At 38.6% G+C, this 21,390-nt stretch overlaps 1 protein-coding gene across 5 annotated transcripts; it reads right to left on the reverse strand.

The window, feature by feature from the left end:
* Window positions 1–305: 305 nt before the first annotated feature.
* On the reverse strand, window positions 306–19,694 carry slc13a1 (solute carrier family 13 member 1). Of its 5 annotated transcripts, XM_042410796.1 has the most exons (16): window positions 18,818–19,694; window positions 17,037–17,253; window positions 14,628–14,756; window positions 12,850–12,986; window positions 12,592–12,758; window positions 11,370–11,409; window positions 11,162–11,237; window positions 10,328–10,485; window positions 10,058–10,177; window positions 6,889–6,987; window positions 6,103–6,204; window positions 5,733–5,824; window positions 4,726–4,820; window positions 2,123–2,284; window positions 953–1,090; window positions 306–855 (listed from the first exon to the last, which is right to left on the reverse strand). In XM_042410796.1, exons 2-16 carry the CDS (start codon window positions 17,142–17,144, stop codon window positions 712–714), a joined length of 1,767 nt encoding a protein of 588 aa, XP_042266730.1. In that variant the 5' UTR covers window positions 17,145–17,253; window positions 18,818–19,694; the 3' UTR covers window positions 306–711. The 5 variants fall into 5 exon arrangements, with proteins under 5 accessions (XP_042266730.1, XP_042266731.1, XP_042266729.1 ...); XM_042410797.1 differs by lacking the exon at window positions 18,818–19,694 and having other exon boundaries at window positions 306–761; window positions 946–1,090; window positions 17,037–18,381; XM_042410795.1 differs by lacking the exon at window positions 18,818–19,694 and having other exon boundaries at window positions 17,037–18,380.
* Between the last annotated feature and the right edge of the window lie 1,696 nt (window positions 19,695–21,390).

Consider the following 21,390-nt stretch of genomic DNA (forward strand, 5'->3'; position numbering starts at 1 on the left):
AAGTAGCATCACATGGAAATACTCAAGTAAAGTACAGAACATTAAAACAGCTTCATGTTTTTAATTAATGATGTTTTATTCTTAGTTTGGTTCAGTTTTAAGTTTTGGTTGGTTCGGGGTTCGTTGCTTCTGCTGCAGCTACTGACACCACATTCCAGTAATTATACTGTACCGAAGCACTGAGAGTGCAGGTGCAGTGTACATACAGAACTACATCGCTGCCACATTCATTCATTCTCATTCAAACTTTATTTACAAGCAGAAAAACACACATTTTCAAGTTTTCGGATTTTACAGCTCTAATATTTTAAAAAAAAACCACAAAAACAACAAAGAAACAACATGAAGATAAAGAAATATAAACAAAAGACTGAAACAAAGTAATCAAGTTTTGACTATTTTCAAACAGTAAAATCTAAACTAACTTCATTATTATTTTATCTGATATGAACAGTATCTAAAATAAATATACACATTAATATAAAATCTAACATGTTTAAGAGTTTGATCGGCGAAGTCTCTCAACATAAACTACAGTGTGTGTGTGTGTGTGTGTGTGTGTGTGTGTGTGTGTGTGTGTGTGTGTAAAGAACAATAAATACATTCAGCATTTGGTGAATAAAAATATTTTATCCTCTTGCTCCTGATCGAGGGTCAGGAGCCTCCGCCGAGGCCCCCAGAGGTCCCTGAGAACCACCTGGACACTCGTCATCACGGTATTGTGGAGTTGAACTCGGGGAGGACTGGCGCCCAGTCAGGATACGTATCCAGAGAGAACAAAGGAACTCCCCACGTCGCCACGGCTAACAAAACGGCAAGGACGCCGATCACGTTAACGCCGAGCCCCGCCTTCACCTGCGGCGGCGGCGAGCAGACACGGAAGTTATGGTAAAAAACATCATCAGGATAAATCAAACAAACATGCTTGTGTGTTTTGTCCCACAGGACTCACCATGTCTATGGTGCTGAGGTGTCCGTAGGCGAAGACGACGGCGTTGGGTGGGTTGGACACCGGCAGCAGGAAGGAGAAGGACGTGCACAGGGTGGCGGGGATCAGGACGAACAGCGGGTTGACGTGGATGGCCTCAGCCTGAAGGAAGACGAATCACACAAAACATAAATATCTGTCTCAATAGTTTAATAATCATCACGTGTAACTGCTTCTTCATTCATCAACTACAGCTTCTCAGGGTCACCTTTAACATTTGTAAGAACATCAGGAACAAGGAGGTTGAGGAGCTGCAGCGGAAATAAGAAGGAAGTAAGTGTCTGTGGCTACACAAGCAGGCCTGTACAGCTGTATGAATATGACTGGATGTTAAAGAAGGTATCGATGAGTTACTGATAGTTATGGGCCAAACAGTAAGCTGAACTTGAGCTGTTTTTTTGTCGTATTTGATATTTTGTGTCAGATTAAATTAATCTTTTACCAAAAAGTTATGTCACTGTAATCGCATTCAAACCCTAAAAGGCTTGAAATAAAACCCCAAATACAGAGCTGCACAACAAGTCTCTCTGTTTCCCGGTGAAGACAAATTTAAACTGATTTTATGAATGATTTGAATACTTGAACGCTGCTCCAAAGACTGGACAGAGGTGTGAGATGATTGTAGTGAGAGATGCGGCTCAGCTGGCGGAGATGCTCCAATATAGAGTTGAAAAAGCTGCTCAGTGAGGCAGCAACAGTATGAAGAGGATGTGACAGTTGATCCAGATGCAGCACATCCTGAACTCATGCTGTCTAATGATGGAAAATTGCAATTATAGCCAGAGGTGGAAGAAGCACTCAGATCCTTTACTCGAGCAATGGAAAAATACCCCGACTACACACGCTGCTTTTTATAAGACGTCAAAAGCCCAAAAAGGTTGGAAACCACTGGTTTCATCTTTAACAATGTGTTGTATTTTAAAAGCTAGTTATATTATCCATTGTGTCAAATCTTCATCTGAAAAGTAACTAAAGCTGTCAAATAAATGTAGTGGAGTAGAAAGTACAATATTTCCCTCTGCAGGTCAATATTTTGATCAATCATTCAAAATTTCACCAGTGATTTTTGTTTCTGATCACGTGACCGGGTCGTCATGTGATCAGATGTGTTGTGCTTTAATGCTGTGAACCTACCAGAGGAGAGAGGATGGGGAGGAAGATGGTGATGGTGGTGGCGTTGCTGGCCACCTCTGTTACCGTGGTGACAATGATGCAGGCGATCGTGACCGTGGCCATGACGGGCAGATCGCCCAGAGGCGTCATCAGCTCGGCCACCCAGAAAGACAGGCCCGACTTCTGCAGACATACACACGTTATAATGATTTATGTTTCTGTCTAATTATAACCGATTAAAGGGTCAGTTCACCCAAATTACCCATTAGCCTTCCTCGATTGCCTCTACTGGTATCTACTATTTTTATTTCTCCATGTTTTAATGTACCTGCTGGTGAGATTCCTGCCTTTACCCAAATACAGTGGAGGTAACAGAACATAGTTTGTGCTGCTCAAAGCATTCAGCAGCAGCATGTGTTTGCATATAATCCACAGACCACACTGTCAACAGAAACTCTCCCTTTGAAACCGTCTCCAGTGTGTCTGTGGATTATCCAGTGAGTGAATGAGACGAGCTTTCTGACAAGAAATGTTGCCGTTTGATTTTTTTTTTCAATGACGGCAGCAGCACAAACAGGTCAGACAGGTTGAGTTCAAACGTTTTCTCATTTCCTGCTTTGATTTGGTAAGTTATATCATGTGAGCAGAGACTCGGTGCGTTCAAGGAAGCTGGTTATATTAAAGTTTCATTCTTAAAGGACGGGTTCACAATTTTTCACATCTGTCTTAGTCTGTAAGTGGAGTCGGATCTTCACATCTTTCCTTGACCTTGTGACTTTTTCCAGTGAGGTCAAGGAAAAGATGGGGGGAGTCGGGGGAAGTACAGTAACAAAAACAGGGACTTTGGCACTAAAAGGACTGTAATGTTGTGCAGAAGGAGGACTGAGGATTTTCATCGCTGTTATGTATTTGCGTGTATGTGCTTTAATCCCACCCTGTGCATGTATTGCAGATCTCTCTGGTGATCCTGCTGTGGTGCTTGTGTGTGATGACTGTGATTGTCTGATTGAATGATTGTGACTGTGTGAGCGTGCAGGTTGTTCCAGGGAGCTGATTGGTTGCAGCCTCCTCCAGCTACTGCAGGCTCTCTCCTCTCTCCTCCTCCTCCAACCAGCCAGCAAACATGTTTCTGTGTGGAATGTTGTACATAGAGTTGCTAAATTGATATAATAACCCAGGTTTGGTAGCGGGTTAGGGTTAGGAGTTAGGGTTAGGGGTTAGGGGTTAGGGTTAGGGCTTGGGTTAGGGGTTAGGGTTAGGTTTAGGGTTAGGGGTTAGGTTTAGGGTTAGGGCTAGGGTTAGGGTTAGGGGTTAGGTTTAGGGTTAGGGGTTAGGTTTAGGGTTAGGGCTAGGGTTAGGGGTTAGGGGTTAGGGCTAGGGTTAGGGTTAGGTTTAGGGTTGGGGGTTAGGGCTAGGGTTAGGGGTTAGGGTTAGGGCTTGGGTTAGGGTTAGGGTTAGGGGTTAGGGTTAGGGGTTAGGGCTAGGGTTAGGGGTTAGGGTTAGGTTTAGGGTTAGGGGTTAGGGCTAGGGTTAGGGGTTAGGTTTAGGGTTAGGGCTAGGGTTAGGGGTTAGGGCTAGGGTTAGGGGTTAGGGGTTAGGGTTAGGGCTTGGGTTAGGGTTAGGGTTAGGGTTGGGGGTTAGGGCTTGGGTTAGGGGTTAGGGTTAGGGCTTGGGTTAGGGGTTAGGGTAAGGGCTTGGGTTAGGGTTAGGGTTAGGGTTAGGAGTTAGGGTTAGGGTTAGGGTTAGGGTTAGGGTTGGGGGTTAGGGCTTGGGTTAGGGGTTAGGGTTAGGGCTTGGGTTAGGGGTTAGGGTAAGGGCTTGGGTTAGGGTTAGGGTTAGGGTTAGGAGTTAGGGTTAGGGTTAGGGTTAGGGTTAGGGCTTGGGTTAGGGCTTGGGTTAGGGGTTAGGGTTAGGGCTTGGGTTAGGGGTTAGGGTAAGGGCTTGGGTTAGGGTTAGGGTTAGGGTTAGGAGTTAGGGTTAGGGCTTGGGTTAGGGTTAGGGTTGGGGGTTAGGGTTAGGGGTTAGGGTTAGGGCTAGGGTTAGGGCTTGGGTTAGGGTTAGGGTTAGGGGTTAGGGTTAGGGGTTAGGGTTAGGGCTAGGGTTAGGGGTTAGGGTTAGGGTTAGGGGTTAGGGTTAGCATTTTTGTTTAATCCTTTTTTCTCCTGTTCTTATGAAGTTATGAGTTAAATTAGTGACTTGTTTTTTTCTTATCTTTTATTTGAGAGGGTAAATTTACGTTGCTCAGCTTTAGTTCCTCTTTGTTTATTGTTTTGCTGTTAAGCCACCCTGAAGCTAAAGGATTTTAAATAAACCTTTAAATGGCTGCAAATCCTTTGTTGCTGGTGGTTCTTGGGAGCTGGTAAGACGAGAGTCTGCACCAGGGTTTCCACTTAAAGAACAGCTTGTAACATTTACATCCATCACTTCCATTGTAAGGTCATTATGAAGGGATCTTCAGGGTCAGTATGAACAGGAGGAATGATTACAGCAAGAAAAACAGGTTTCACTGATCATTTGGGCTCCTGACTGTTGTTTTAAGACACACTTGATGAAATTGGGAACCCGTCCTTTTAAGGTTTGGTTAGATTTAGGTTCCACTTGGTTATGTGCAGGGGAAAGTTTACCTTCGTGCCTTCAGCGAGTGCGAAGCCTCCACCGACCAGCAGGGCTACTTTCCACGGCATGGAGGCCTGGAACTCGTCCCAGGAGATCATGGCCTCTGGATGGAGAGAGAGACAATGATCCTGCTTTACAGAGAAAAACAACAGAATCTGTTTCTCACTACAGTATTAAGTCAGGTTATCAAATGGAACAGCTGTTGAAAATTACATAACGTTGAGAATATCATTGATTACATTTTTATTATTGAATGAAGGTAAAATCAGACGTAATGACTTGCTCTTCATTCATAATAATACTTAAGAGGAAGTTCAGAGGTTTTATCAACAAAATGTACTAAAAGTATAAAAAGTAAAAGTGCTTGTTCTGCAGAAAAACAGCCGTTGTTACATATGTGTTTTTTGTAAGACATCACAGATCAAAAAGGTTTAATCTTTCATAACGTATTGTACTTTATACACTTGTTACATATTTTTATGTTAAATCTTAATCTAACAGCTGTCAAGTCAATTTTATTTGAATAACCCAATATCACAAATCATAAATATGCCTCCGGGGGCTTTAAATGAATGTACAATATTTCTGTCTGAAATGTAGTAGAGACGTATAAAGTAACATGAAAGTACAACATAAAGTACTCAACATAGAGTACTTGAGTTAATGTACTTGTTTACCTGCTAATGTAGCCGTTACAGTCAGAGGTGGAAGAAAGTAGAAACAGTGCTAAAAATACTCCATTACAAGTAAAAATCCTGAAAATTTTACTTAAAGTATCAAAAGTGAAAGTACTCATTATGCAGACTGGCTTCTTTTAGTGTTTTGTATTATTATAGTTTATTATATTGTTTGTTTTTATCACTAATAAATGCATGTCAGAGCGTTTTAATGAAGCTCAAAGTGCATAACAATTTTTATCTCAAACTTCTACGTAAGTACTATACTTGAGTAAATGTACTTAGTGATTTTCCAGCACTGTTTACAGTGAGTAAAGTGTATTTTCTTGTGTAGTTACCGTATTTCCTGGAGGGTCCGTAGGCAGGTATGATGAAGAAGACGAGGCCCAGCAGCAGAGCCACGGTGGCGTCAGTGATGTAGCCTGAATGACTGTTCAAGACAAGAACAGAAAAAAACTGATCAGACGTGTTTTATTTCACCTCAACTTGAACTGAATAAATTAATAATTGATTATATTAGAGATCAAACTGTCATCTGAGTGTCAGCTGGTTACAGCAAGAGTATGAAGGAAAGAGCATAAAACACTACTTATTATATATATTTTTAAAAAGTACACCCCAAACACAACAATGTGTTAGTCCGTCTCTTAAAATCTAACAGTGATGGACGTGTCTCTCGCCGCCGTCATGGCGGAACATGTGACTCACTGCGGGAAGAGAGACGCCCAGCCGGGTATGAAACCCGGAGCTCTGGTCAACCACAGCAGCACCATCAGCAGGAAAACCAGCTGAGTGATGATCTCCTGAGAACTGCAGGGAGGGAGGTTTAGATGAATGAATGAATGAATGAATGAACAGATAACTGATTGACTGGAGCATTAATAAATAAAACTAATGGATTAATGAATCTATGAACAAACACAACTGCATAAATGGATTAATGCATACATGGATGGATTAATGATAATATAGCTGAATGAATGAATGAACATATGATAGAATGAATGGATGAATCAATCAATCAATCAACATATAACTGATGGGGCAACTAACTGGGGCATCAATTCATGAATAAATGAATGAATCTATGAACAAACATATACAGCAAATGAATGAATGAACATTTAACTGCCTGAAAGCCAGAGTGAGTGAATGAATGAATGAATGAATGAATCAATCAACCTATGAGTCAATGAACAAACATCTAACTGAGTGAGTGAGTAAAGGAATGAATTGACAGATTGACTGTAGGCATTAATGAACAAATGAATGAATGAATCTATGAACAAACACAACAATGAATGAATGAATGAATTAACACACTGTATGACTGAATGAGTGAATGAATAAATTGATTATTGAACAGATAACTGATTGACTGAGACATTAATTAATAAATAAATGAATAAAACAATCTATGAACAAACATATGACTGATATGAATGAATGAATTGATGAGTGAATGAGTGAATTAATGAGTGAATGAGTGATCACCTCATGGGTCCCAGAGCTCTGTACTCGTCTTCTATCACTTTTCTCGCTGCCTTCTCTTTCTCAGACTGTCCTCCTCCACATCGCCACAGGAACCTGCAGCTGTGTGTGAGAGAGAGAGTGTGAGTGTGTGAGTGTGTGTGTGTGTGTGTGAGTGTGTGTGTGAGTGTGTGTGTGAGTGTGTGTGTGTGTGTGTGTGAGTGTGTGTGTGAGTGTGTGTGTGTCCAGTGCACACAGACTGTTCACACAATTGATAGGTGGCAGGTAAATGCTCACAGTGAACTGAATGATTGACTGTGATTGGTTAAAAGCACTCTGAGAGCACACAGGTCGTTAACCTGTCTGACACCATCGCACCGCTAACGCTAACATTAGCATTACGCTCACGCCGCGCGGGCCTCGGGACGTGCTGAGATGAAAGCAGGTATCATCAATCACCGACTTCTGAGATTATATTAAACATTTATCAAAACCAAACTGAGTATTTGAACGTTATGTGATTATAATGTATTTTCACAGTTATATAATGTGAAACATAAAACTACTGAGCACTTTATTAGGAACACCTGTAATATCTAAAACACAGCAGCTCTGCCATAAATTCTACTTTATGAAGCTTCTGCATTTTCAGTTTTTATTGAAGTTGTCAGAAAGGTGATAATTCTACTTTATGTTTATTATTTTGGTTGTGGTGGATGATGATGGTGTACTGGAGTGAGATATACCGAAACGTGTTCCTGTATTGTAACTACAACATACAATTATTCACCAGATCAGCTGTACACAGCAGGCTTTTTTATTTAGTGAGAATATAAATGTTAAAATATAAAGAAGAACAGAACGAAAGATAAGAAAGGAAAAAAACAAGAGATAGTTTTAGTATTTTTATTGTAATTGTCCTTTTATTTTGTATTTCCTTTCATAAGACCTGATTGTAATTTCAATTTATAATGTTTAATATTTGGACTTTGATAAAATGGAATTTGGTTTTTTTATCAATAAAGTCTTTAAAAAAAGTCATCTGGGTGTGATGTTGTTTAACCCGCTTTGCCAAACCCGGAACAAAGATATTTAATTATTAATTTTATTGTAAAGAACTTTACAAAAAAAGTTTAAGTAATAAAAAAAAACGATATCAGACTTTGTCAGGAACAGAACAAGAAAGTCCTGCAATTTATTCAATATTTTTTTAAATTTGATTTTATTGTAATTTTTGCTTATTCTTGTGCCCTTTTTTAAAATTGTATTTACATCTCATGTTATAAATATTTTTTATCTATAAAATTGTTTATTCATACAGTTTGATGTAAAACACACTGAGCTGCATCGTGTATCAAATCAATTATTATTATTAATATTATTATTGTTGTTGTTGTTGTTGTTGTTGTTATTAATATCATCATTATTTTCATCCAACAACCTTTATCTAGACTGAGACGTGTATTTAATGACATTTATGGAGCCATAAAATCCTCCATCAGCAGACACAGAAGCTGTTGCTGGTTGTCATGTTATCAAACTGGACGTCACATGTCAACTTCCTCTTTTAATTCCTGCAAACTAGACTTAACATTGTGTATTGCATTCAACCTCTGCTGTTACATAATTTAATTATTTATTGCACACGTCACATTACATTTTTGCTCTTGTCAAATGTTTCCTTTGTAAGTTCAATATTTCATTTCAAGTTTTGTATCACATTCATCAAAACTATTATTATTCCATTCTGGAAATATATTAAAAATTTAAAATGTTCATTTAATTTAGTACTACTTTGTTTATTTTATTATTTCAGTATTATTATCACCTTACTTTTGTTATATTTTTAATTCTATGTTTAATTTTTTGGGGGCAAACGCCAAGACAGATTCTTTATATGCTGCATATTTGGATAATAAACAGATTCTGATTCTGATATTAGACAATAGCAACTATTTCCTTTATTTATCTTCAGTAAACTTGCTAACTGTGCTCTATCCATCTCATTTATTACGCTACATGAGTGATTCTCAACTGGTGGGTCATGACCCACTTTTGGGTCGCGGACCCGTTCTGGGTGGGTCGCAGACAGCTGGTCAAAAATAAATAAATAAAATAAATAAATAAAAAAATATATATAATGCGCATCTGATGTTGGACTTGTCTTTTATTTTGAATTTTTTTTTTTTTTTTGACAGGCATGCGTCAGAGACTTGCAGCGGTCTCGCACCGTAACCATGGTAACCATCATTTGATTGATGTTGGAGTATTTAAAATGTGGAAACAGTGTTTTCCTACACTGAGGATAAAAAGGGACAGAACCTCCAGTGTGTGATATGTAGTGAAGTGCTTCCATCCAAACTGAAGCGCCATTTAGAAACAACAAAAAAAAAACCCATAAATTATTTAAGATAGTGTGAAATAATTTAAAAGGTAGAATTTTTTTTTTTGCATGTACAGGTTTAAAGTACTCGGCTGTTCATGAGTCTTATTTTGTGGTTTTATTTATTCTGTGCAGTTTTAATATTTATTTTAGTGTACATGCAGTCATCATGTTCCTCCTCAGTTTTATTAATAATGTGCTCTGAAATACACCTTGTGCATGTAAATATATGTATTTATGTTAAAAAAAAAAAAAAAGATGGCGTGTGTTTTTGAAGGATATTTTTGAAAAATGAATTTGCTCGGTTTGAATTCTATAAAAGTGGGTCATGACATAATGACGGTGGGAAAATGTGGGTCCCAGTGTGAGACCAGTTGAGAAGCCCTGCACTACACCACCTCAACTGTTAAAGTTAATCAGAAATCTTGGTTTCAAAAGGTTCAGAGAGGATTAAACCAACAATAAAATGTTTAAAATGAAACCTGTTTCTTTTAATTCTAGGTTTAAAGTTGGGGAGCAACCCTGCCAGTGTGTCTGTTATGTCATCTCTATTTATTACATTATTGCACAGAAACATACACAAATAGATAAATGATGTAAACAAGCAGTGACCTTGAACTGCACTGTAAACACAGAAGATAAAAAACTGATAATCGCTGCACTAATGAATCAATATACAGATGAATAAAGAGAAAAAACAACACATAAAGCTAAAGGTGGGAACCAGACAGCATGACGCACACTGATTATCTTGAATAAAACACACACAGAGGACGTGATTGGTGGAGAAAATGATGTGTTGACACTCACTCTGAGCCAATGAAGAGCCAGTGCAGCCATATCCATGTCAGCAGCAGCATGATAACACTGATGGGCAGGCACAACAGCAGCCAGTTCCCAAAGTTAATGCAGTCACAGCTCGGGTAAATCCTGTGTTTGAGGCGGATTTAATGACATTTTATTAACACACACAGAGGCTTTGTATTCTTTCATTTACTACTGTCCAGTTATATTTAGCAAATACCAACTCTTACATATTTTTAGTTCACATGCACTCAGGATGTCTAGCGAACCACTCACTGGTGGAGGTACTCGGAGAAGATGAGGTTGGGCGACGTTCCCGGCAGCGTGGTGATGCCTCCGATGTTGGAGGAGTAGGCGATGCCGAGGCACATGGCTTTACACATCATCAGGTCCCGATCGCTCTGTCTGGAAGCCGCAGGATGGCACACCGCAGCCTGCGAGACGACACAGAGGGAGAAATAGTAGTAGTAGCAATAACAGTAGTAGTACGAGTAACAGCATTCACAAAATAAAAGCAGTAGCAGTAACAGTAATAATAGCAAAGTTTATATAACACCTTCCACAGACACCAGTCACAAAGTGTTTCGCAGTCAAAGAAAAGAAAATCAAGATAAAATATACAAGGAGAGCAGATAAAACAGACAAATTAAAATATGATATACCACATACTACCCAAACGCCTGAACATCTGAACAGATGGGTTTTTAGCAGCTTTTTAAAAGAGTCCTCAGTATCTAAGGACCTTTAGCTTATTGTGAGACTATTCCAGAGCTGCCGACTGGAAAGCACGAGTCTTAAAATGTGTTGGAGGTACATTTAGAAAGTCCTGGGTGGAGAAAAATGAATTCTAAAATGAACTGAAAGCCAGTGCAGTGAGGTTAAAATAGTAATAATATGTGACCATCTGTTGGGTCGCCTAGCAGCAGCATTTTGGACAGTTATAATATATGATAGTATTAGTAGTGGTATAAGAAGCAGTTAGTAGTAGTAATAGCAGTATCAGTAATAAATACCAGTGGCATAGTTGCAGTAGTAGTAACAGCATTTGCAGAAACAGCAGTTTGATTTGTAGTAACAGTAGTATTTTAGTAACAGAGGTGGTTGATGTACCTGAGCTGCAGCAGGCGGCGACACCATCTGTATCTCGACACAAGTTTCTTCAGGAACATCTGGATGCTTGTTGTCACTGAGAGACAGTGGAACGTAGTATTAATGTGTACTGTATGTACTGCAATGACAGCAGCTACAGTGACAGAAGTGTTTCGGAAGTAATCAATGAGCGACAGTGAACGTTACATAAAGGCGATCCTTCACATACCTCACATCTTCCTTGTTCTTTCCAATGTCCTCGTCAGTTTCTGTAAAAATAACAGACTGTAGTTAAGTTATGGCACCGCTTTTACTATTCTTAGAGGTCATTTTTTATCATAGTTAACAGAAAATGGTAGAAAATTACTTCCATTTCTGCCTGATACATAATTTTTACTTTCCTCTCACACAAAACTGATGAAGTTTGGTTCATGTTCATTGATGAATGTTGTTTATCACCAACTTTATGAGTCTGTGTGATGGTTTCTTTCTCTCTACTGTGTTTTCATTTCATTAAATTTGAGGCAACACAGTAATGCACTGAAAATATATTTTTTCTCTATTATCTTTTGTCTATTTTTATTTTATTTAATTTTATTCTTCTTTAACTGATTTTATTTATGTTTTATTTAAAATACAACACATTGTTAAAGATGAAACCAGTGGTTTCCAACCTTTTTGTCTTTTGACGTCTTACAAAAAGCAGTGTGTAGTCGGGGTCACATTTCACATGTCTATGAGTTGTTAACAGCTCCACCAAATAGTGATTTTTCCCTCTAAACTTCTCACATGCTTTCATTTCAATAAATGTTCAAATGATCCAATATTTCAGCAAAAATCAAAGATTAGAGAAAAAGTCCAAAAACTGAAAACAGATTTGTGTATCAGAACTTTGTTTTTTCTTCTTTCTCTCCCATTAATCATCTCACCACCCCTCAGATTTATCTGCTGACCCTTTGGAGGGGCCCGACCCCTAGGTTGGGAACCACTGGACTAAACTAGCTAACTGTATATAAAGTAGTGTAAACTAGCTCCACCTCCAGCAGCTACAACAGTAACATGCTGCTCTAACACTGATGCTTCACTATTAATAATCTAATGATGTCATATATAATAATATATCAGTCAGAGGGACCAAACCACTACTTTTACTGCAATACTTTAACTACATCAAGCACATAATACTTATGTACTTTTACTGCAATACTTTAACTACATCAAGCTCATAATACTTATGTACTTTTACTGCAATACTTTAACTACATCAAGCTCATAATACTTATGTACTTTTACTGCAATACTTTCACTACATCAAGCTCATAATACTTATGTACTTTTACTGTAGTAGGATTTTTACTTGTAATGGAGTATTTTTACTTTGTTGTATTGGTACTTCTACTGCAGTAAAGGATCTGAGTACTTCTTCTACTACTGATATGCAGGTACAGTACCGTCCAGCTGCAGGTTGGGGTTGTCTTCACCGGCTGTTTCCTCCTCCTTGGCCTTCAGGATCTGCTGGACAACAGCCTCCATGATGGGCATCACCATGGTAACAGCAGAGGTGTTCTGGACCCACATGGAGAGGAAGGCACAGCCGGACATGAAGCCCAACATCAACCTGGAGGCGACAGCACGGCGGCGGTCATGGCGAGCAGAGAACATATGAACACCTGAATCTGCATCTACAGCAGAGAAAGGTTGGCGCTCACCATGCAGGGTTGACTCCGACCATGGTGACCAGCCTCAAGGCGATCCTGCGGTGGAGACCCCACTTCTCGATGGACGTGGCGAGGCAGATGACGCCCACCAACAGGAAGTGGAAGTCTTTAAAGTACGTCATTGCTACCTGGAGGAGAAACAGTGATCAAAGAAGAACAATTGTTTCAATTTCAGCCTCGTTTCTAATGTGAATTTGGAGTTTAGCTGCTCAGTAACTGAAGACGAACCCTAAGAGAATGAAGCCATTGTTTTTATTCATTTTTTAAATTAGCAGGATTGGTGAACTCTTGGTGATATTTTTAGTATGTAATAATGTTAAATTAAATAGTGTTTGGACTAATCCAAAAGTACAGTTTCAACCCAGTCAACCCAGCGTTTACATGGATCCTAATATTCCACTAATAATCAGAATAATAGCCCAATCAGAATAAAAAAGCTCTGTGTAACCACCTCAATCGGAAGAGACTGATCTGATCCGGCCCAATCAGAATGAATTTTCAATCAGGTTGAGAGGGGTGCTGTAAACCTTTGATAATACGTTCAATAGGAAAATACTGGCACCTAATAACCATGTTAACGCTTAATCCAATCGTTTCTCTCTGGCTGGAATAAATATATTCCTTGTCCGCCTGTTTGCCCCACGTGGGGTTAACATTAGGTGATGTGATGAGTTTCCGGGAGGATCTCAAAAAAGTAACACGAAGAAGAGTTTTCAGGAGGGTTAAAAACACGGCGGCAACAAAGCAAAACTGGTCTGTGGGTATCACCGAAGCATGTGCTGCCGAGATTGCTGTTAAATATAAAGAACCCAGAACACGATGTGGTTCCATCTTGATAATTGTTTCTTCTTCTGTTGTTTTTCTGGCAGACTAGACGCTTCACAGCAGGCGGAACCACCTTGCGCATGTCAAAAAGTTATATTCTGATTAAATGCTTTGGGGCATGTAAAGTGATTCTTGGCTAGCTGTGGTAGTGTGTTGTTTAATAATAAGATAATCGTAAATTAATATGGTATCCATGACGACATAACTACATCAACAAGCGCTTGAACAACACTTCAATGGCGACACACTGGCCGTTTTGTAGCTTTGTCACAGGATAGTTACGGTACCAAACATTTAAGCTAACGTAACATTAGTAACGTAGCAGATACATGGATGTATTGTAAGAGCTGGATACCGGACTAAAAATGGCGCCCATCCAGTCCTATAGGAACTGCTCACCTGGTACATACACCACAAAAGTTTCTAGCTTCCAGGTTTGCTTCCGCGTTGTGTGGCCCACTGAATAACACAGTAGTGTTTCCCCCGCATTGTGATGATGTCACGGATTTTTAAATCGCTTCTCGGCTTGAGGAAAGTTTTACAAACATAAAACCTCCATGGATCAAAAGTTCATAATAGAAAGAGTCATAATTGACGTTGTTGGCAGTTTGAAGGGTCCTATCAACAGTTTTACAGATGTCTCTTTTACAATGGCCGAGTCAGCGACTTCTGGTTTAACCCTCTGGGGGGCAGGGGGATTTTTTGCTGCAATACCGCGAGTGGCCACTGGGAAAAATTGGCTGCAAGGCAGAGCAGCGGCGCCCTATCCAGCTCTTATTATACATCCATGAGCAGATATAACCAGGCTGTAATTATTATTAGCTATTATTAGCTTCTTTGTTAGTTTTCAGTTTAAATCACAAGGAGTGATTTTAAATAGCAACTTCTTCAAACCTTAAACTTGATTATTAAAGTTCGGCCTGTTATCAGACAGACGGACTCACTTCAGAGGACTTCATGATGCCAAACATGGGGAAGAGGATGGCAGGGAACATGGCGGTCATAGACAGAGGAATCAACTCTGTTATCCAGTAAACCGCCATCAGCAGCAGCACAAAGCCACATTCTGCCTCCTACAGGGACAAAACACACAGACAATACCGCAGGTATGTGTGAAACACTCAGTAAAGTAAACAGCAGCGCATGCATTCAAGTAATCAATCAGATATTTGCAGTATTCAGAGAAAAACCTGACATGTTAATCTTGTTGAAATGTATTTTCAGATGTTCTGCAGCAGCAGGTTGCATCTTGTAAAGCTGCACAGCGTCCAAATGAGTCAAATCAAGTAGATATCTTTCAACGTTACAGTCTTTTTAGTGCCAAAGTTCCTCTTTTTGTTACTATACTTCCACCGCAGCTCAACAGGGAAACACAAAGAGGGCAAATTCTCACCAAAAAGCGTCAAAATTTGACATATTGAAAAGAGGAAAAGTGTGAAAAAGGCTGAAACAGATCTTTAAATACACGTGAATGTTGCAACACCTGCTTCTCTAAATAAACTAAAATAAAACACAAGTGCATCTTAGGTGTGAAGCTGCAGTAACACGTCTCCTCATGTTATACTGTTCATGATTATTTTGCTAAAAAAATCAGAAATTTCGTTTAAAACTTCCACAACATTCAAGGTAAACTTAACCAATTTCTATCTTGAAACAGTCTTTGAACAATCTCAACAGTTCATTTCTCTTCTTTTGAAATTTTAAATTGCAGATACAGTGAAAATAGATCCTTTTTTTTTTACACAAAAAATCACAGGAATCACAGAAGAGCAGAAGTCAGATAATTAAAGTTTAAACTGGACGACGGTGCCAAGAGCAGCACTCCAGATAAAAGCCAAAAAACCACATAAAAATAATGTTTTAAAGATGAGAGGAGGATTAACTTATTCAATAACCTTTTTTTTCCTTTGTGTCTTCTCAACATCAAATCACCTCCAATAAATAGATTTTTTTTCTTTCAAGGTAACTGCTCAAAGCGTTACTAAAGCGTGTTGAACTCTGCAACGGTTGTCAATGACTCCGCTCCGTGTGTCCTTCAGAGCGTAGAAACAGCTTTGTGATCGATGTAGATGATGTAAAAAAAAAGGAAATTGTGCAGGCAGGTCTGGCTTTCACTTTGAACACATTTATTAAAGTAATGAGGACCTCTGATTCATCTCAGAACTGCTTGTTCTGTGTTCAGGAGCGATGAGAGCAAGGACGGGGGAGGACGGACAGACAAACAAACACAACTATAAAAAGAAGAGGTTGGATAGGAATGAAGAGGGGGAGAAATAATAATAATATTAATAAAGCTCTTGTCCTGACTCATCCTGGTTTCACTATGGCGCCAAACCACAAAAAAACAACCCCACACAACACACAACACTGCAGCTTTCCTCCTTTTTGCTCTCTTCCCTCCACATCCTCACACACACACACACACACACACACACACACACACACCACATACATGCATCTAATATTAAGCCAAAATGTTCTTTATTTATTTGATTTTTTAAATATTTTCTTCATGTTATTGTTTTCTTTGGGTTACTGTTTTGGTTTTTGTGTGAAATATGTTTAAAGGACGAGTTCACAGTTTTTCAAGTGTGTCTTAAAACCTGTGTTTCTTGCTGTAATCATTCCTCCTGTTCATACTGACCATTAGAAGATCCCTTCATAATGACCTTACAATGGAAGTGATGGAGGACAAAATCCACAGTCCTCCTTCTGTGCAAAAAATGTATTTAAAAGTTTATCTGAAGCTAAAATGAAGCTTCAGCGTCCAAATGAGTCAAATCAAGTAGATATCTTTCAACGTTACAGTCTTTTTAGTGCCAAAGTTCCTCTTTTTGTTACTATACTTCCACCTGCAGCTCAACAGGGAAACACTGTCCGAGGAAACACAAAGAGGAGAATTTGATGCTAAAAAGACTGTAAATGTGTCAGATATCCACTGAAGCTGTCCTTGTGTGCATCCTGACATAGAAATACTTTCCAAAGACTGAAAACTTGACGCTTTTATTAGTCTTTGGAGCTGTTTCTATACAATGAAGGAACATGTCACCCAGTGCAGCGGTGTGGCTCACTGATGTGTTTTTAATAGTTTCTGGAGGAGGAATAAGATATATCAGGCTTTGATACACACACAATACTTGTTAGTAGATCAGTTCATTGTTGGTTTGGATCCTTTAATGTAAAAATATTGATTTGTGCAGCTTTAACAAAAAACCCCCCCTGCTCCTCCCAGCCTTTTTCTATAACAGGTACAATGCAGACAGCTGTCTGTTGGAGCAGTTTGCTTTGATTCATAAACTATTCTTTGTTGCCCTTTGCACTGCTCTGGTTTTCAGTGTTTAAAGGAGACTCACCTTTGTCCCGATTACGAGAGGAAGAGGAAGCAGCAGCAGCGGCGTGAAGACAATCAGGACGATGCTGCGATAGTTCCACAACCCGCTTCTCAACTTCTTCAACATCATCTTCGTCCTTTCTTTCTCTCTTGTCGTCTTGTTCCCGGTGTTGTAACCTGGGAGACTTTCAGGCAGCTGATGACCGAGCTGGAACGCTTCCTCTCAGAGATTCCTGCCTCTAAGTGTTGGAGGTCGCAGGTTATTTGTGCATGGACTTTTCCTTGAGCAAGACACCAAACCTGCTCAGTCGTTGGTGCAGAGATAACCGGCGATTAATCAGTTATCTTTGTACCAACACGAAGGTGAGATAATAATGTGACACAGCCTTTAATTTATGGCACTTTAAAGGGGCACACTTTGACCTATTTTTACCCTTCTGTCTATAAATAGCATAAATGTGTTAATGTTTGAGGTTGAGTGGTTAGATTTAAAGGTTTTGCATCTTCCAGGAAGCTTTAGAGGAACTCCTGGATGCACAACACAGCAGGAGCTTTGACTACTTTTAATGGAGCAAGGTTAGCAGTTTCCCTCTGTTAGTCTAAGCTAAGCTAAACATGTTATGTGCTAAATGCTAAACATGAAATGTGAAATGTTGAAATAAATAACTGAAACTTGTGTATTAATGTGTATTAAGCTGAATTGACCAGAAAACGCTGAATAATTCATAGACTGATTGTGATAATAAGTGATATTTGCACAAATCAATGGCAAAATTAAAAGCATTGAGACCCAGTACAGGGTCCTTTAAAGGCCGTAATGTGTTGTAGGATTCTGGTTTTTCATTAACTTAACGTTGGCATTTCTTTATTTTTGACCTCGGTGAACTCAGTGAACTCGGTGTATTTGTTTTTATGATGAATTTACGAGTCAAGAAGTAAGAAGTAAGCGAACGTTGTAGAGATCTTAACACAATAATATGCTGTTTAAAATGTAAAGTCTGTTAGAACAATACATCAGGGGTTGCTGTTCACTGAAGGTTTATTTTTTTATAGGTTGTAAACAAAAAGGCAAAAATGTCTGAATAATAACTGAAGTTTTACATTGGACTGAATATTTGATATTTCAGCTTGATGTATTCAAAGTTCAGCGAGTTCAGATACATAAAACTTTTCCCAAAATAAGAGCAAACTTAAAACTGACTGTTGTTGTTACACTGGATGTAAAACAAATAAATACTAACTAATGCAAGAGGACATTAAGAGTCAGTGATTCAATTTATCACAGTTTTGTCACTTTAATCAATTCAGAGGTTCCTTCTCACTGAGTGTGAATGTTGAAAAAACACATAAATTACTTTGCAATTTAAAAAAAATATATATACCAGTGATGATACATCAGCCTGAAAAATTCAGATATTTGCTCAAATGTCAGCATGAATTATTTGTGATTTCCAATAGAATTTAAAATAAAGATAACTGGCTTTGGATAAATAAGACATAAGTGACATTATAATAATAATAATATAATGAAATCCAAGATATTCAGAAACCATTTGACTGTTAAAAAAAAACATAAACAAAAAACTGTTTCCAATGTGTACATTTTGTTTAAATCATCATCAGAATAAAAATAAATGATATTAAATTAAATCTTTCATGATTTGTTGAACATCAGACTAAACCTATATTTTCCCTGAACACCTGACACCTTTTATTATCATGAAGATAATAATATGTGTGTCAGGGAAACGTCAACAGACAGAGTGAGAATTATCTCCTGATAACGAGAGCGATGCACCTTACCTCACTGCCTGGCTGCCACCTCGGCCTCTGTGCAGGTGTGGAAGCATCTGCATGCATCACTGCTATTAAAACCTCCTTTATTGGGCCTTACAGGGCACGTTAGACGTCACATGGAGAGATAAACTGAGGGGGGGTTAAACAGATAACAGTGATTTATTTGTTCTTTTTGCAGAAACAGGAAAACTGAACATGAGTTTCTTGAAGCTTGTCCTAAAATATCTGGTATCCTTTCACTCCTTATAATAAAGTATCGAGAGGGTCGTGATGTCTGACCTTTGGCTCACGCCTCCCGTAATGCGGGAAGATCATTTTCACTAACATTTACCAGAAGAGGAGGAGATGGATTAGGACCAAGCTAAAAACAACAATTTACTGGTAAATTCAAGTGTAGATTTTGATGATTCACAAATGTACGGAGGCTAAAGTGTGTCACCAGAATAAAAACAGATTTTTACAGTGTTGTTATCAATTAATAATTTCCAAAAGCTACAAATAAATCCTCAATAGTTAAAGATCCTTCACTTATGTAAAAGTACCAATAACACATGGTAAAAGTACTCCATTACAATAATAGTTTTAAAAGTATTATCAGTTAATGTGCTTAAAGTATCAAAACTAAAATTATTCATTATTGAAAACTGGCTGCGCTGACTCATATTATCATTTATTACATTATCAGATGTTTTTCTTTTGCTTTATATTGATGCATCAGTGGATCAGCAGTATTTTACTGTTGTAGTTAGTTTAGTCTATTGATTCGGAGTCTGGCCTCCTCCACGCGTCACAAGATAAATGTGAGGGGTCTTGATGGGGTGACGAAGAAGAAGAAAAGTTCTGTAAAACTGATTTGTGTTCATTTTTGGGGTTTTCTCAAGCAGCAACCTCCGGGGCTGAAGCCTGAAGCCAAAAACTGCAGTTCCTTGAACGACCACTTGAGGCTCCAAAAGCGAGTCAATCCCCATAGACCCCCATGTTAAAATGTCCAACTTTACAACAGAAATAAACATGTTTACAGCCTGGTACAAACAACGGTTTTGGTCTCTGTAGCTAATTTCCTCTTTCATGACAACTGGACGGGGGGTGAATTTTATTATAACTCACCTGTTTAAATGTTATTAAGCCGTAAAGTTCTGCATAATGAAGGACATGGCTGCTTTGAGTGACAGGTCCGCCAGCCGCTAGGTGGCTTGTTTCAGCCGTTGGGCCCGCCTCTTTGCCCATTTTTGATTGGCTGGGAGTTAGGTAGAGTCTCGCACTGCCAAGATGGCGACGGCCGGAGCGGCTCACTTTGAGCTTCAAAACCGCTCTTCAGAAACCAACGGGTGTCGTCACGGTAACTACGTCCATATTTTTATAGAGTCTATGGTTTTTCTCTAATCTTTGCTTTTTTCCCCGAAATATTTGATAATTTTACCTCATTGAGCATCTGAGACATGTTGAACGTGACAAAGAGGCCTCAATGAGACACTGAGACACAAGCCAGAAAGATTGGGAACCACTTGTTTAATCTTTAACAAAGAATTGCATATTATATAAGCTTATGCAATGTTTTTTTAATGTAAAATCCCAATCTAACAAGCAACTACACCTGTCAAATAAAAATAGTTGGGTAAAAAGTACATTATTCCCTCTGAATGTACGGGAACGATGGTGTCGATGCTTGACACCTGAGATGCGACATGTTTATTTTATTAACATTTAACTGATTCCATCCCTAACCTCAACCAAAAAGCAAATAAGTAGGTTATATAAACATACTTTCTGGGAGATAAGGTTGGATATTTTAGGAATGGGAGGAATTTCACAGGTTGAGAAAGATTATGAAATGTTGACTCCTGAACTGCAGGAATGTTTGGCCTGTTCAGACTAAATAAGTCAGCAAATGTGAATAAATGTCTCCGATTGCATCAATCTTACCGGCAGTGTTTATTATAATATGTGTTGTAAACAGACAGATCTGGGCTCCGTTCCCAGATGTGTCTGTTTATGCATTTCTGATTACTGAATCATTTTCAACACTTGAACTTTAATATCCATTTTTTTCTATTCTGTATTTATTTTGAACACAATAACTTAAAAGATATTTACTGTTAATTTGTTTGTTATTATTTCGAGGGTAAATAATTGGAAGTTGTCTCATGTGTAAATATGTGAATGCAAAGTGAGTTTTTCACTATTTATAGCCACACGACGGTCTAGTTATAATGATTTTTGACTGTTTTACTTTTAAAATGAATGTATAAATTACAGTTTGAGTCTAAATGTTGTTGCCAATACTTCATAATTTCACATATCCTGGAGGAAACAAACTGTAATATGACAATTAAAAGTCATATTGTCATGAAATTGGATTCTTTAAAGCCTCCATGAGCTGGAAAATGAATTAATTTTCTTAAATATTTCAATTTTCTTGGTTCGTTTAAGGGTTAAGTTATGATGCACCCGATAAGACGTCTGTAACACGGATCTCAAGATGATTTTAGCCTCAAGATTCTCACTCATCGTCACGACATCCTGTTTTCAAAATAAAAGCACCCCAACTGAAATGAGGTTACATGAATTCAAACCAGGAG

The sequence above is a fragment of the Thunnus maccoyii genome, chromosome 5 (assembly GCF_910596095.1).
Source record: "Thunnus maccoyii chromosome 5, fThuMac1.1, whole genome shotgun sequence".
Classification (NCBI taxonomy): domain Eukaryota; kingdom Metazoa; phylum Chordata; class Actinopteri; order Scombriformes; family Scombridae; genus Thunnus; species Thunnus maccoyii.

Bases quoted from the DNA above. Each gene is read 5' to 3' on its own strand.
- slc13a1 (XM_042410796.1), bottom strand. From the start codon at position 17,144: ATGATGTTGAAGAAGTTGAGAAGCGGGTTGTGGAACTATCGCAGCATC. The intron at 14,757-17,036 runs GTGAGTCTCCTT...TTGTCCCTGTAG, and splicing joins CTCTCGTAATCGGGACAAAG to GAGGCAGAATGTGGCTTTGT. The intron at 2,285-4,725 runs GTAAACTTTCCC...GTATGTCTGCAG, and splicing joins CACTCGCTGAAGGCACGAAG to AAGTCGGGCCTGTCTTTCTG.